General features: G+C 38.0%; 1 protein-coding gene across 1 annotated transcript; it reads left to right on the forward strand.

The window, feature by feature from the left end:
* Positions 1 to 1730: 1730 nt before the first annotated feature.
* On the forward strand, positions 1731 to 2382 carry LOC140177638 (protein MAIN-LIKE 1-like). The gene is made up of 2 exons (XM_072210781.1): positions 1731 to 1838; positions 1942 to 2382. The coding sequence occupies exons 1-2, from the start codon at positions 1731 to 1733 to the stop codon at positions 2380 to 2382; spliced, it is 549 nt and encodes a 182-aa protein (XP_072066882.1).
* The last annotated feature ends 12003 nt before the right edge of the window (positions 2383 to 14385 follow it).

Here is a 14385-nt window from a genome sequence, read left to right on the forward strand (position 1 = left end):
CTCAGCCCAAACACACACCAAGTGGGCCCCGGAAGTGGATTTATTCATTAATTACTTACTCATGTAAACCCTAGTAACTAGTTTAGTATAAATAGGACCTTTTACTATTGTATTAGGCATCTTTGGATTACCTTATGATCCTCTGATCACGTTTTAGGGGGCTGGCCATCTCGGCCATGCCTGGACCTTCACTTATGTATTTTCAACGGTAGAGTTTCTACACTCCATAGATTAAGGTGTAGAGCTCTGCTGTTCCTCAAAGATTAATGCAAAGTACTACTGTTTTCTATTCAATTCTTCTTATTTCGCTTCTAAGATATTCATTCGCACCCAAGAACGTGATGAAGGTGATGATTATGTGTGACGCTCATCATCCTTCCCCCTTATGAACGCGTGCCTGACAAACACTTCCGTTCTACATGAATTAAGCTAGAATGAGTATCTCTTAGATCTCCTAACCAGAATCTTCATGGCGTAAGCTAGAATGATGGCGGCATTCAAGAGAATCCGGAAAGTCTAAACCTTGTCCGTGGTATTCCGAGTAGGATTCAATGATTGAATGACTGTGACGAGCTCCTAACTCGCGATTGCAGGGCGTTAGTGACAGAGGCAAAAGGATAGTAAATCCTATTCCAGCATGATCGAGAACCGACAGATGAATAGCCGTGCCGTGACAGGGTGCGTGAGCATATTATTCACTGAGAGGATAAGATGAAGCCATTGACAACGGTGATGCCTCCAGACGATTAGCCGTGCCGTGACAGGGCATTGGATCATTTTCCCGAGAGATGACCGAAAGTAGCCATTGACAGTGGTGATGTATCACATAAAGCCAGCCATGGAAAGGAGTAAGAATGATTGGATGAAGATAGCAAGAAAGCAGAGGTTCAGAGGAACGAAAAGCATCTCCATTCGCTTATCTGAAATCCCTGCCAATGAATCTACATAAGTATCTCTATCCCTTTTATTGTTTATTTTAATCTAATAAAATATCATGTTTAAATCTGCCTGACTGAGATTTGCAAGGTGACCATAGCTTGCTTCAAGCCAACAATCTCTGTGGGATCGACCCTTACTCACGTAAGGTTTATTACTTGGACGACCCAGTACACTTGCTGGTTAGTTGAACGGAGTTGTGTCCATACATACATAGAGCCACAATGAGGATTCAATACAATTATATATTGTTACTCTCACACAATAACAAAGAGTACTACATTAATGTGATCACAACTTCGTCCACCACCATGCCCCACCAAATCCTAGAAAAAAGGACCCCCGTACAACTCCAACAAAAGCTTGAGCAGAATATTTAGCCGATGGGGGTAATCCGGACCGACTTTATCGTTTGGATGGAGTAGCCCATATAGCTGGTGTTATCAATGAAGAGGTTAGTGCGAACTTGTTCTTTTAAAATAGGAGTGAATCAGTTTTTTTTTTTATATTTTTACCTTTGGTGTGTTAGAATGTTAGTCATTATGTACCGTCGCTAAGTTAGATAGGATTTCCATACAAGTGGTTTTGTCAGTGAATGATGTTAGTGATTTTGTTAGTGGTTTTGTTAGTGAATCATGTTAGTGGTTTTGTTAGAGGTTTTGTTAGTGGTTTTGTTAGTGATTTTGTTAGTGGTTTTGTTAGTGAATGATGTTAGTGATTTTGTTAGTGGTTTTGTTTGTGAATGATGTTAGTGATTTTTATATTCTGGTACATTCTGTGTTGCAATCCCGGTGATGTATTTCAAACATGCGACGGCAGCAGGGTATGCGTCTGGACGAGAGGTACGTTCCGTACTTGCAGATGACCGGCTTATACCATCTTGCCAGGATGAACTAGAGATGGTTCAGACTGGATGAGCCCCTGGTCAGTGCGTTCGTTGAGCGCTGGCGTCTGGAGACGCACACATTTTATATGCTGTTCAGGGAGTGCACTATTACACTGCAGGACATGGCATTCCAGTTAGGACTACCGATCGATGGACATTATGTTAGTGGTTTCCTAACAGATTTTCAAATGTACATCAAGGGTGGTCGGCTAGCTTGGGTGTGGTTCCAGGACTTGCTGGGTGTGTTACCTCCTGCAAACCAAATCCAAAAGTTTGCAGTGAACTACAGCTGGTTCCAAGAGACATTTGGAGAGCTTCCTAAGGGAGCCGATGAGCCCACGATTAGGAAGTATGCCTGGGACTATATCATAATTCTGTTAGGGACTCAGCTATTTGCCGATAAGTCTGGCAACCGCATTCACATTAGGTGGCTCCCGTACGTAGCTAGGCTTGAGGACATGGGTGGGTACAATTGGGGATCAACTGCTCTCTCGTGGTTATACCGGTACATGTGCCGCGTGACAAACAGACATGTGGTCAAGTTAGCCGGACCGTTATAGCTACTTCATTCATGGATCTTCTAGCAGTTTCCTAGATTTAGACCTGCTGGATATGATACGTTCAACTGGCTCTTGGCCTCGAGATACTATTAATTTATTCTATCATCTGCTATTATTTTTTTATATCTATGTTTATACTGTTATACTACTTGGTGTTATTTTCATTTCGTGATAACATGGTCGTGGGTTGTAGCTGGTCAAGTCACAATCCTATAGCGAGCGAGAAGGGACCTCGAGTTGCAATGTAGAGGCTCAGGATAGACCTCTTACAGGCAAGGGATGTAAGTATCTGAACCACTCCTTTTGATTATAAACTCTTTTAGATTAGCAAGTGTGCATGGATAAATGATGACGGTTTATATTCGCAGTTTATTTGGATGCCGTACAGCTCTCCTGACGTTCTTCAGGTTGTGCATCCGGAGATATTGGAGCCTCGGCATACGGCGTTATGGAGGTGTGTGAGGGTGTTGATATATTTTCCCGTCATTGAGTGGCACCAGATAGATCGGGTGCTACCGCAGTTTGGTGGAGTACAACCTTGACCCCAGCCCGCGTCGGATGCTATACGTCTTCACGCTTAACATAGCCTCCTCTTTATCCTGAAACTGCTGACCAATCTGAAACTCTATAAGACCTCCAGTACCCTGTGTATCTTTAGCACCAAATCCAGTGGGTTTCCCAGGAACCCCCCTCCTGTCTCATGGAATCCAAGTCCAAAGATGAAAAGTGCGAAGGATACTGCTGAGTCCCAGAGCTAGAACCACCGCCAGCCCCAGCTGGATTACTCGCTGCAATGTCATCACCATTGTCATCAGCAATGAGGTCAAGCTCCACATCATCATCGCCATTATCATCCAGCAATGCATCACCCATACCAACCGGTGCCCCACACTATAAAGAAATCAGCACTCTATCCACGATACCAACCTCTCCGCCACCACTACAGTTGAGATCAATGGCAAACGACGGGGAGGCGACAGGCTCGTCCTAAGGTGCATTCACAGGCACAAACGAAGGTGCACTAACAAGTCTCGAGCTAGAACCGGCTACCGTGCCTAGAGTTTGGATATTCCGATTCAAACCTCCCGAGCTAGATACCACATCAGCCAACTTTTCCAACAGCTCAGGTGTCTTGACTTCGAAAAACTACCGACGACAATGGAACAGGACCTGCAAATCCTCGTCACTCCCTATGATGAAAGAGTCGTACTTCACGTCATCTCTAAGCACTGAGATTGGAATGCGATAGAATAACTTCTGAACCCGTTTCATGCCTTGCAGCCCAAGCTTCTGTATTATAGAATTCAAGAAGTCATCGAATCTTGTCTTAGGTCTCATAAAAATACTCAGAGGATCTTTATCAGTGAACTTCACACCAGAGCATGTGTTTCTCTTAATGGACCCTCTATAATGCACCAACATTACAAAACTCTCCTCTTTAGCCATTTTGTCTCACTCTAATGAACACAATTCACGTTCACACCATATTTATACACGTCTGGGGCTTCATAATTCGAAACAACCAATTTCGAATTATATATATAATTTGAATAAGCTAAATTCGAACTGCCTGTCGAATAGCCCACCATATAATTCGAATCAGTTCGGTTCGAAGTACCTAGCATGCACAATCCCTCATAATTCGAATAGCATTGATTCAAATTACTCTTATTTTTAGTTCGAATTAGATTGATTCGAATTACATAGAGACATGCTTTTGGTTGATCCATGTCTCATTTTTCGGTTTAGTTAAATTATGTAATTTTGCCACCCAACTGGCTTAATATTGCGATTTTCCTAATATCTTATTTTAAAAATGCTTGCAATGACAATAATATTTTATTCAATCAGACTTTAATACTCGATATTCAATCTTTTTTTAATGCTGTAATTTTTTATAATTAGATACACATACAAATTTTTTATTATTAAATATAACTTCACATTAATATTTATGTTTTAGGCATTAGAACTCAGAATCCAAGGCATTAGATTCTTCTACATATAATCTAAGTACAGTTAAAACTAGGAAAATTTTATGGTGCTGACCCATATTGTCAGCATGGGATGATGATAACGCGTGGTGGCTTGGGAGCGTGACACTTGATTAATAGCTCTTCTTTCCGTTGATGTTGTTTATTTCCCGTTCCCATCACTTTGCTTAGTTATGATTAATGAAACTGCTAAGTATTTTTGGTTTGTGAGCTGGTAATGGACCATAATGGATAATACTTCATACCATTCCCAATAAAAAAATATATTATCCCAAATAAAGAGCATAAATTTTTTTTATTTGTTTAATAATTAAAATTCGCTAAATAATAGAGCTTTTTTTTTTTACTTTGAAATACATAAAATAGATGATTTTATTTTATTTAAGAATTTCAATTAACTTGTCTTTATCTTTTTAAATGTATAAAATGTCAAAAATATCTTTTTTAATAAATAAGTGTCTAGCAAAAATAGTTTTATCAAAGATAGAGTTATTTACAAATTAAATGAGAATTTAACATATTTAACAGTAATTTCAATCCAAAAAATAGAATTTAATTCTACTTATATATTAAAATCATTCCAAATTAAGAAATTGAATTCCAAATAAAAATAAATTCTTTTTTTCATAGAATGTAATCCTTATCTCATATTAAAAAAATTCTACACACACTCTTTGAAAGTACAAAATTATCAACACACAAAATTAAACGTATAATTTACAAATATGAGGTGTTTTATTAAATTGAATATTAATTTTAAAAATATGATTAACTGATTTGGGTCTGTCTTTAGTAAGTTCAAGTCTTTTGAACTTTTTTTATGTGCATAATAAATTATTTATAAATATGACCCATTGATGACAAGTCATCTTAGGCTAGTTTCACAAGCCTTTTTCATTAGTTTTTACTTGGTTTTCATGCATTTCTTAGGCAATAAGTAGGTATTTTGATGAGAATTTCATGCTTTTCTTGATTCAATCAAACATTATTAAATTGGTGTATTTTCATGAGATTTATGCAAGATTTACTTGATTATTATGAATTATGCAAAATCTTGTGATTTGGCAAGGTTTTGATGCATGTGTTTTGTTTATGATAGGTGAAGAGAAGCAGAGGAATGGCAAGGAAGAAGCAGAGAAGGTAACGTTGGAGCCAAAGTTGGTGGTCGAACATTACTTCAAACGTTGATGAAGAGAAAGAGGTGCATAGTTGGAGCCAAAGTTGGACCTCCAACTATGCCTCAAACGTTGGCCAAAAAAGATGCATAGTTGGAGTCATAGTTGGACCTCCAACTATGCCTCAAACTATAAGCAAGAGGCAATGTTTGAGCCAGAAGTTGGACCTCAAACGCTACCTCAAATGTTGGCCAAGAAAATGGTGCATAATTTGGAGGCAAAGTTGGACTCCAACTATGCCTCAAACTTCAATTCAAGAGACCATAGTGGAGCCAAAGTTGGACTCCAACTATGGGTCCAACGTTGAGGAAGAAAGGTACCAACATTGGACCTAACGTTGGGGGTCCAATGTTGAGTCCAGCGTCTTCGATAAAATCTCAAAATTTGAAGTTGGAAAAATCGCATCGACGCGCACGCGTGGACGACACGTACGCGTGAGCTTGGAAAAATTGTAATCCACGTGTACGCGTGGGTGACGCACACGCGTGACAATGCCAACATTGGAGGTAACGTTGGTGATCCAACATTAGATCCAATGTTTGCGATGCCATCCTTGGAAATATTTGATATGACCCGTACGCGTGGGTGACGCAAACGCGTGGAAGTGGAAAAATGGCAAGGGACACGTACGCGTAGGCGACGCGAACGTGTGGATTGTCAAAATTTCAGCCTTCACGCGTACGCGTGGGTCACGTGCACACGTGACTAAGCAAACGTTAGTGCTCCAACATTGAGTCAAACGTCACTGGCAACATCCAGAATTCAATTTTTTAGTAACGTTTGACTCAAACGTTGGTCACTAACGTTTTCACCAACTTCAATTCAATTTGGCACACCCATGCAAGCTTATGAACATTATTTTGCCAAACGTCTTCATCAACGTCAATTAGAGCCACTCTCAACTAGCTTCAACAGAGGCCAAGGCCCACATCCAAGTACTTGAAGACCCATTTGGGGATGAGAAGAAAAGTTTAAATAGAGGAGTTTTTGAAGATGAAGGGAGCTCTGCTGGTAGTAGTAGAGCGTTGGTAGTAGGAGTAGGAGTAGAGGCTGGAGGATTAGAGACTCCAGAGCTCTCTTGGAGGATTAGAGACTCTAGAGAGCATAGCTTAGGATTTTAGTTTGATACACTTTTTCTCTTCTGCACTTTTACATTTCAGCTTGTATTGAACTTCATTTACTTTATGCAATTTCAATTTCCTGTACTTCTATTCCTTTGCAATTTCAATTTCCTGTACTTCTATTTCAGCTTGATTTACTATTCATGTAATTTAAATTTTCTGCAAGTATTCTTAGAGCTATGATCCACTAAACCCCAATTTATTAGGGGGAAGAGCTCTATTGTGATTCTAATGGATTAATGAAATTCTTCTTTTTCTCAATCCGCTTAGGTAGCTAAGAGATAACTTCTGTTTTGATTTGATCCATTCACTCTAGAAGGGGGTTTGGATCCATTGAATTTCCATGTGAGCCTCGGAATGGGAATCATGGAAATTAGAACTGAAGTTCTATCTCTCACAACTCTCTTGATCAACACTATTCGGGAGGAATTGAGATCTTGAGAATTTGTGTGGCTTATGGATTAGAGACATGCACTTAACCTCTTCTCATGACAATTGGATAAAGGAATTGGCAAGATTGATTGTGATTAGAAAGATTGGATTTCCAAGGAATTGGGATCCAATCATTTTCAATCCGCCATAGATCTACTCATATGATTGAGAAAGAAGTTGAGACCCATTTGATTCATGATGGATTATGATATCTCCAATCCCTGATGAATCTTGTTCTCTGTTATTTCTCACTTACTTTTAGCACTTTAGATTTCCTGCAATTTATTTTTTGTTGATCCAATTTCACTCAATTCATCACTTGTTAGCTTGACTAGACTAATCATTTCACTAAAGTTGCTTGATCCATCAATCCTCGTGGGATCGACCTCACTCACGTGAGTTTTACTACTTAATGCGACCCGGTATACTTGCCGATTAGTTTGTGCGGAATTCAATTTTTTCCCATCAAGTTTTTGGCACTGTTGCCGAGGATTGATTTAGATCGACAATGATTAAGTATGTGATAAGTCTAGATTAAGCATTTTCTTTGTTTTTGTCATTTGAGTTCTTTTAATTTTCTATTTTCTCTTGATACTTAGGTATTTATGTTATTGCCTCACTAAGAAATTCTCATCTGTGATATGAGAAATTTTAATTTTCATTGGTGATTGTGTTTTACAAAATTTAAATGGAGTTCACCTCATCTTTTGATCAAACAAATTTAATGGGATATTGCCCACGATCACCAAATGACTATTCTAATGGTGGCCGGGAGTATCAACAAGGAATGATAGAGTATGAACACCTCCTAGAGACACAAGATGACCCATATTTTGATGAATCTAACAACTACTCATGTTTTGGCTGGGAGGGTCAAAACCAAAGAGATTTTAATTCTCCATATTCTATTCATCAAGAGACATCATCACTTGATTGTGCTTTCAATACACTCATGCAAGATTGCTCCCCAGGAACACAAAATGATCCATATTGTAATGAATTCGACAATTACTCAAGTTGTGGGTGGTAGGATCAAAATCAAAGAGCATTTAATAGTTCATACTCCACTTATCAAGAGCCATCATCACTTAGCGTACCTTCAATTCATTTATGCAAAATTGTCCAACCTCACCTCCCAGTTTCTCACTTGAAAATTCTTCATCACTTGACTATGCCTCAACACAAAGTTCCTTCCAAGATCCATACAACTTATTTCACTAACCAAAAAATTCATTACACTACACAGAAAACTCATTTCAACATTCACAAAATTTATTTCATAACTCACAAAACTCATTCCATACTCCTCAAAACAACTTTACCACAACACATCCATGTCCAAAAAATTACTCTCAACCTTTATCTCTTGAGCTAGTAATTGAGGATCACCTTCAAAAGTCTAGAGAATCATTGGAAAGACAAGAACAACTCTTGGAAAGATAAAAATAATCCTAAAAAGAGCAAGAAATTCTCTTCAAGAAGATGGATGGGCATTTAGAGCAAATGAGAAAACACTTAGGATTGCCAAGCATTGAGGATAAAGACCAATCTGTGAGTGAGGAAGTGGAAGAAGAGGCCCCTATATCAAGTGAAACTTCAATAGAGAAGGAGGTGGTGGAGGTATGTGAGCCTAGGATTCCATATCCACAGAGGCTACTTGAGGTGACAGAGGAACATGAAGACTCACTCCCAAAGGACTCAATAGAACATCATGTAGAAGAAAGAGAGGAAGTCAATCAAGGGAGTCCATACTCAAGTGAAGCAGAAAGTTACATAGAGGAAGGGTTCATTAAACCACCAATTTAAGAGGCTTTTGATGAAGAGAACACTCCAACCATCACACAACAACCAAGTTTTGATATCCAAGAAGTGAGGGCAACCAACAAGAGCACCGAAAAGAGGATTGTGACCAAGCTACAATTGACCATATCAAGGAAGAAGAAAAGGTCAACTACAAGCAATCCAACCCCTGATCCAGCAAGCAAGTTCAATCAAGCAAATAACAAAAGGAAGCTTGCTGGGAAGAGGCCAAGACAGGGGATACTGACTGGCTCTTCTTTCTCCTTGAGGTCATTGATGAACAGATTTTCTATCGGTTTAGAATTTTTATAAAATTAATCGCGTTGTAAGTATAGTTTCTAAACCAATAGAGAATCCTTTCGTGCAAAAGTTTGGTTGTCACAAGTAACAAAATCCAATAAAATTTATAACCGAAGTATTCAAATCTTGGGTTGTCTTCTCAAGGAATTGCAGGGAGGTATGATTTATTATGGGTTATGTAAAAAGATATGTTTTTGGGTTTTTTGAAATAGGGAACAAGTAATTTAAATAACAAGAAAAATAAATTAATAATTAATAAAATCTCTTGGCAAGGTATGAGAAATGAAGTCCTATCCTAGTTATCTTTATCAGGTGTGATGAAAATTGGATTCTTCTCCTACTTTTAATTAATCCTTGCTAAACAAAGGAAAGTCAAGTGGACAAATTAATTTGATCCTCAGGTCCTAGTCAACTCCTATGGAGAGACTAGAGTTATTGGAGTGCAAATTAACCAGCAAAGAATTCCAATTTCAATCAACAGCTGAGTTGATAACTCAAGTGTTATAAATTACTTAACCAAGGCCAAAAGGGAAGAAAATCTACTTGAATGAAAATAATTTGGATACATAAATTAAAGAAAGCAATCATAAGTCTGAAATACCTCAAATAATATTAAATAGAATATTCAAATCTTAACATGAAAAGGCTCATAAGCCAATTTAGGAACATTAACAAGTAAAAGCATTGGAATAAATAAAAGCAGAAAATAAATTAAAGGAACTTTGAACCTGTGATTGTAGAAGCAATCCTAAAATAAGAGAAATCCTAATCCTAAATCTTAAGAGAGGGGAGAGAACCTCTCTCTCTAAAACTACATCTAAAACCTAAATTTTTTGTATATTAAAGCTTGATTTTATGAATGAATAGATTCCCCCACTTTATAGCCTCTAATCTGTGTTTTCTGGGCCGAAAACTGGGCTAGAAACAGCCCAGAAATCGCTGGGGGCGAAATCTGCCACGCTGATTTTCGTCATTGCGACGCATCCGTGTGGAATACGCGTTCGTGTCGCCTATCTGTATAGTCACTATGGCAAATTATATATTAAATTGAAGCCCCAGACGTTAGCTTTCCAACGCAACTGAAACCGTGTCATTTGGACCTCCGTAGCTCAAGTTATGACCGTTTTAGTGCGAGAGGGTCAGGCTGGACAGCTTAGCAATTTCTTCAACTTCTTGTATTCCTTCCATTTTTGCATGCTTCCTTTCCATCCTCTGAGCCATTCCTGCCCTGTAAATCTTGAAATCACTTAACACACATATCAAGGCATCGAATGGTAATAAGAGAAGATTAATATTCACAAATATAAGGCTAGAGAAGCATGTTTTCAATCATAGCAAAAAATCAGGAAGAATGTAAAACATGCATTTTCTATGAACAAGTGTATGAAAGATTGATAAAATCCACTCAATTGAGTACAAGATAAACCATAAAATAGTGGTTTATCAACCTCCCCACACTTAAACAATAGCATGTCCTCATGCTAAGCTTAAGAGAAGCTATAAAGGTGAAGAGGAATGGTAGATAAGTATGAAATGCAACCTATCTATATGAATGCAACTATACATGCTAAGATGTTTCTACCTACTTGGTTAAAAGTAAATAAGTTCTCTAAGACAAAAATAAATCAGATTCTACTAATTCAATTTATACAGCAAGAACAGATAAAAATGCAAGAAGATAGCTCATGAAAGCAGGAAACATAGAAATTAAGCATTGAACCCTCACTGGTAGTGTATATGCACTCTAATCACTCAAGTGTATAGAGTAATTCACTCTACTCTTCTCTAATCATGCTTTCTAAACTTTGTTCTTCATCTAACCAATCAATAAGTATTTAATGTACTAATGCAAACATCATGAGGTCTTTTCAAGGTTGTAATGGGGCTAAGGTAAGGGTGAGGGTATATATATGGCTAAGTGAGCTATAAATTGAATCTTTAATTAATCTAAGCTTTCACCTAACATACATATACTCTATATAATTCTAATTCATGCCTAGCTACCCAAAATTCTATCTTTTGCATCACATACTCATGCATCAACCTTTATTTTAATTTTATCACATATGCATTGATTTTTTTCATTAACTTAACATTGTGGTAATTTTGTCCCCTTATTTATTTACTTATTTATTGAAATTTTTTTTGGATTTTTTTTATATATAGAAAAATAAACATAACTTATCAATGCACATGGATTTTTTTTTTTTAATTTTTCTAGTCTCACATGAGTAGGTACCCAAATTCCCAATATTTTATCAAAGTAAAAACATAACACATTCCCTTATTAACCCATGTTCCCACAATTTTCCCACACTTAATTGTTACACAATCCCTATCTTAAGCTAACCAAAGATTCAATTGGGATATTTAATTATTTTTCTGCTTAAGGCTAGTGATGTGGTTATAGAACAGAATAAATAGGGATAAAAAGGCTCAAGGTGGCTAACAAGGGTGATGTAAAAGGTAGGCTTATTTGGGATAAGTGAGCTAATAACAAATAATGGCCTCAATCATATGCAAGCATGTAAATACACTAAATAGTGGACATATAGAATGGAACAAAGCAAAGATTGCAATCATAGGGAAGAAAACACACAAGAATAAAAATTTATGGTTAAATAATGTAACCATATAAATAAGCTCAAAATCTTACAGGTTATGTGTTCTTAGCTTTTTAAACTATGTTCCAAATACAACTTCAAACAAGTTTTAACAGAAAAAATTTTTCAATTTAAATTAGTGAAATACTATAAAAATTTCTTGAAAAAGAAAATATTACTTCAACCAAGTAGTAACTAAATGCATAAAATCAAACAAACATGTAATCAAATATGCAAATGCAACAATGAACTAATAAAGAAAACAAGACATTGGTGTTGAGAAGAAAATAACTAACCCATGGAGATCGGTATCGACCTCCCCACACTTAAAGGATGCACCGTCCTCGGTGCATGCTAAGATGTGCAAGTGGAAGGGTTGCTTCAACTAATGCTTTTCTCTAAAGATTGTGATGTGGACTTGTTTGTCTCCCCATTTAGAAGCTTTTCCTTTCTCTTTCTCGGTGGCCAGCCTGAAAGTAGAGGAAAAGAAGAAAAGTAACCCAGAAAGAAAGATAAAACACAAATAAAATATGGCTGGGTTAATGCCAAATAATGAGGATCACAATTACATGGTAGCTACAACATGCAATTCAAAAAACAGTGGAAGCAAATGGCATATCAATATTGCAAAAAATTTGCAACAAAGGGGAAGAGTAGGTAATGAAAGACAGTATAAAATATTACCCAACAGTGTAAAGCAAGTCACTAAGCACCAAAATAATTCAAGAAAAGATGTAACAGTTGAATAAGAAAATTTAACACCGATGGTAAAATAATAAATTTAGAAAAGAAAATAAAAATATACACAAAATTAAAATGCAATGGATGAAAGAATATAAATGTAATGAGGAAAGAAAAATGAGAAGGAAGAAGAAAGAAATAAGAAGGGGGAGGGAAAATTAGGATTGGCGAAGAAAAGATAAGATAGTTGGCGCTGATCTGGATAAGTTGTGCGGCGCATGTGACGCGGACGCGTGAGTGACGCGGTCGCATGGTGTGTGATGTTTGTCAAGTGACGCGGACGCGTGGGTCACGCGGTCGCGTGACTTGATTTAAGCGAATGGCGCGAGGGCAGCCATGTGTTCACGCAACTCTCTGTTTCAAACCCATTTTGCCAAAAATTTGGGGTGACGCGATCGCGTGGTTGACGCGATCGCGTGAATGGCCTTTCTTTTAAAAATGACGCGGACGCGTAAGGCACGCGTTTGTGTGGTAGGGCTTGTGCTTCTAGCATGGTTCCAGCCCCACTCCATCATAACTTACTGCCATACACCTCTTTACGTTGATTTCACAGGGCCACGCGTTCGCGTGGGTGACTCAGAAGCGTGGGGAGGCTATTTCGCAAATGACGCGAACGCGTCAGCGACGTGGTCACGTGGTCATATTTGTGCCTAAGGCACGCCTCCAGCCACGCTTTCGCATGACTCTCTGCTTCTTTTCTTCTTGTTGCGAAAGCACCTATGACGCGAACGCGTCAGCGACGCTGGTGCGTCGCGTGCAAATTTTTTTTTTATATATATGCCATGTGCAGATGCAAATGCAGAATGCAGGTGAATATGCATAAATTATGAATGAACACTAGTAAAAATAAAATAAAATAAACTAGGAATAAAAGGAAGGATTATACCATGGTGGGTTGTCTCCCACCTAGCACTTTTAGTTAAAGTCCTTAAGTTGGACATTTGGTGAGCTCCTTGTCATGGTGGCTTGTGCTTGAACTCGTCTTGAAACTTCCACCAATGCTTGGACTTCCAATAAGCTCTATCAATACCAAGTAAATTTCTCAAGCTTTGATGGAGTTCTTCACAAGCTTTGAGCTCCCAAATTTGATCCTCATATATTCCTGGATCCCAAATCTTGTTTCTACACCCATCTTCAAGTTGATCATCATGATTCCATCCGGGTGATAAGCAATCTGAATTCTCACTAAGGCATCCAAACAGCTTCCTAGATCCATTCAGTTGGGCTTTACACCAACTTTTGCATTTAAACTTTGAGCTTTCCACCATATTGAACCTTGCATGACAACTCCAACCACTAACCATCTTCCTCTTACTCTTAACGTGACAGAGAGCTCTAAGCTGGCCATCTGTCTCAAGTAAACCATATTCAAGTGGGAAAGTAAAGGGCAAGGATAAGAATTTTACCCACTTGAATGTTGTATTGGATGGTAATGGCTTTGGGGGAGGTGTTTCTAATGATCTTGCAAGCTCCACTCCCTTGTGCTCTTCTTTGAATTCCTCCACCTCCTTGTAAGCTTCTTCAATTTCAACCTCTTCCTCTTGGTAGCTTTCTTCCAATTCAATCTCCTCTTCATTTCTTTCCAAGGGCATGGGAGGTTGTGCTTCTTCTTCTGTAATCTCCATGTCAAATCACACTTTTCACAACTCGTACCACTAACCAGCAAGTGCACTGGGTCGTCCAAGTAATACCTTATGTGAGTAAGGGTCGATCCCACAGAGATTGTCGGCTTGAAGCAAGCTATGGTTATTTTGTAATTCTTAGTCAGGAAATTAATAATAAAAATGATTGGGTTTATGAAGAGTAAATAACATAAAATAAATACTTGTTATGCAGT

This window comes from Arachis hypogaea, chromosome 13 (assembly GCF_003086295.3).
Source record: "Arachis hypogaea cultivar Tifrunner chromosome 13, arahy.Tifrunner.gnm2.J5K5, whole genome shotgun sequence".
Lineage (NCBI taxonomy): Eukaryota > Viridiplantae > Streptophyta > Magnoliopsida > Fabales > Fabaceae > Arachis > Arachis hypogaea.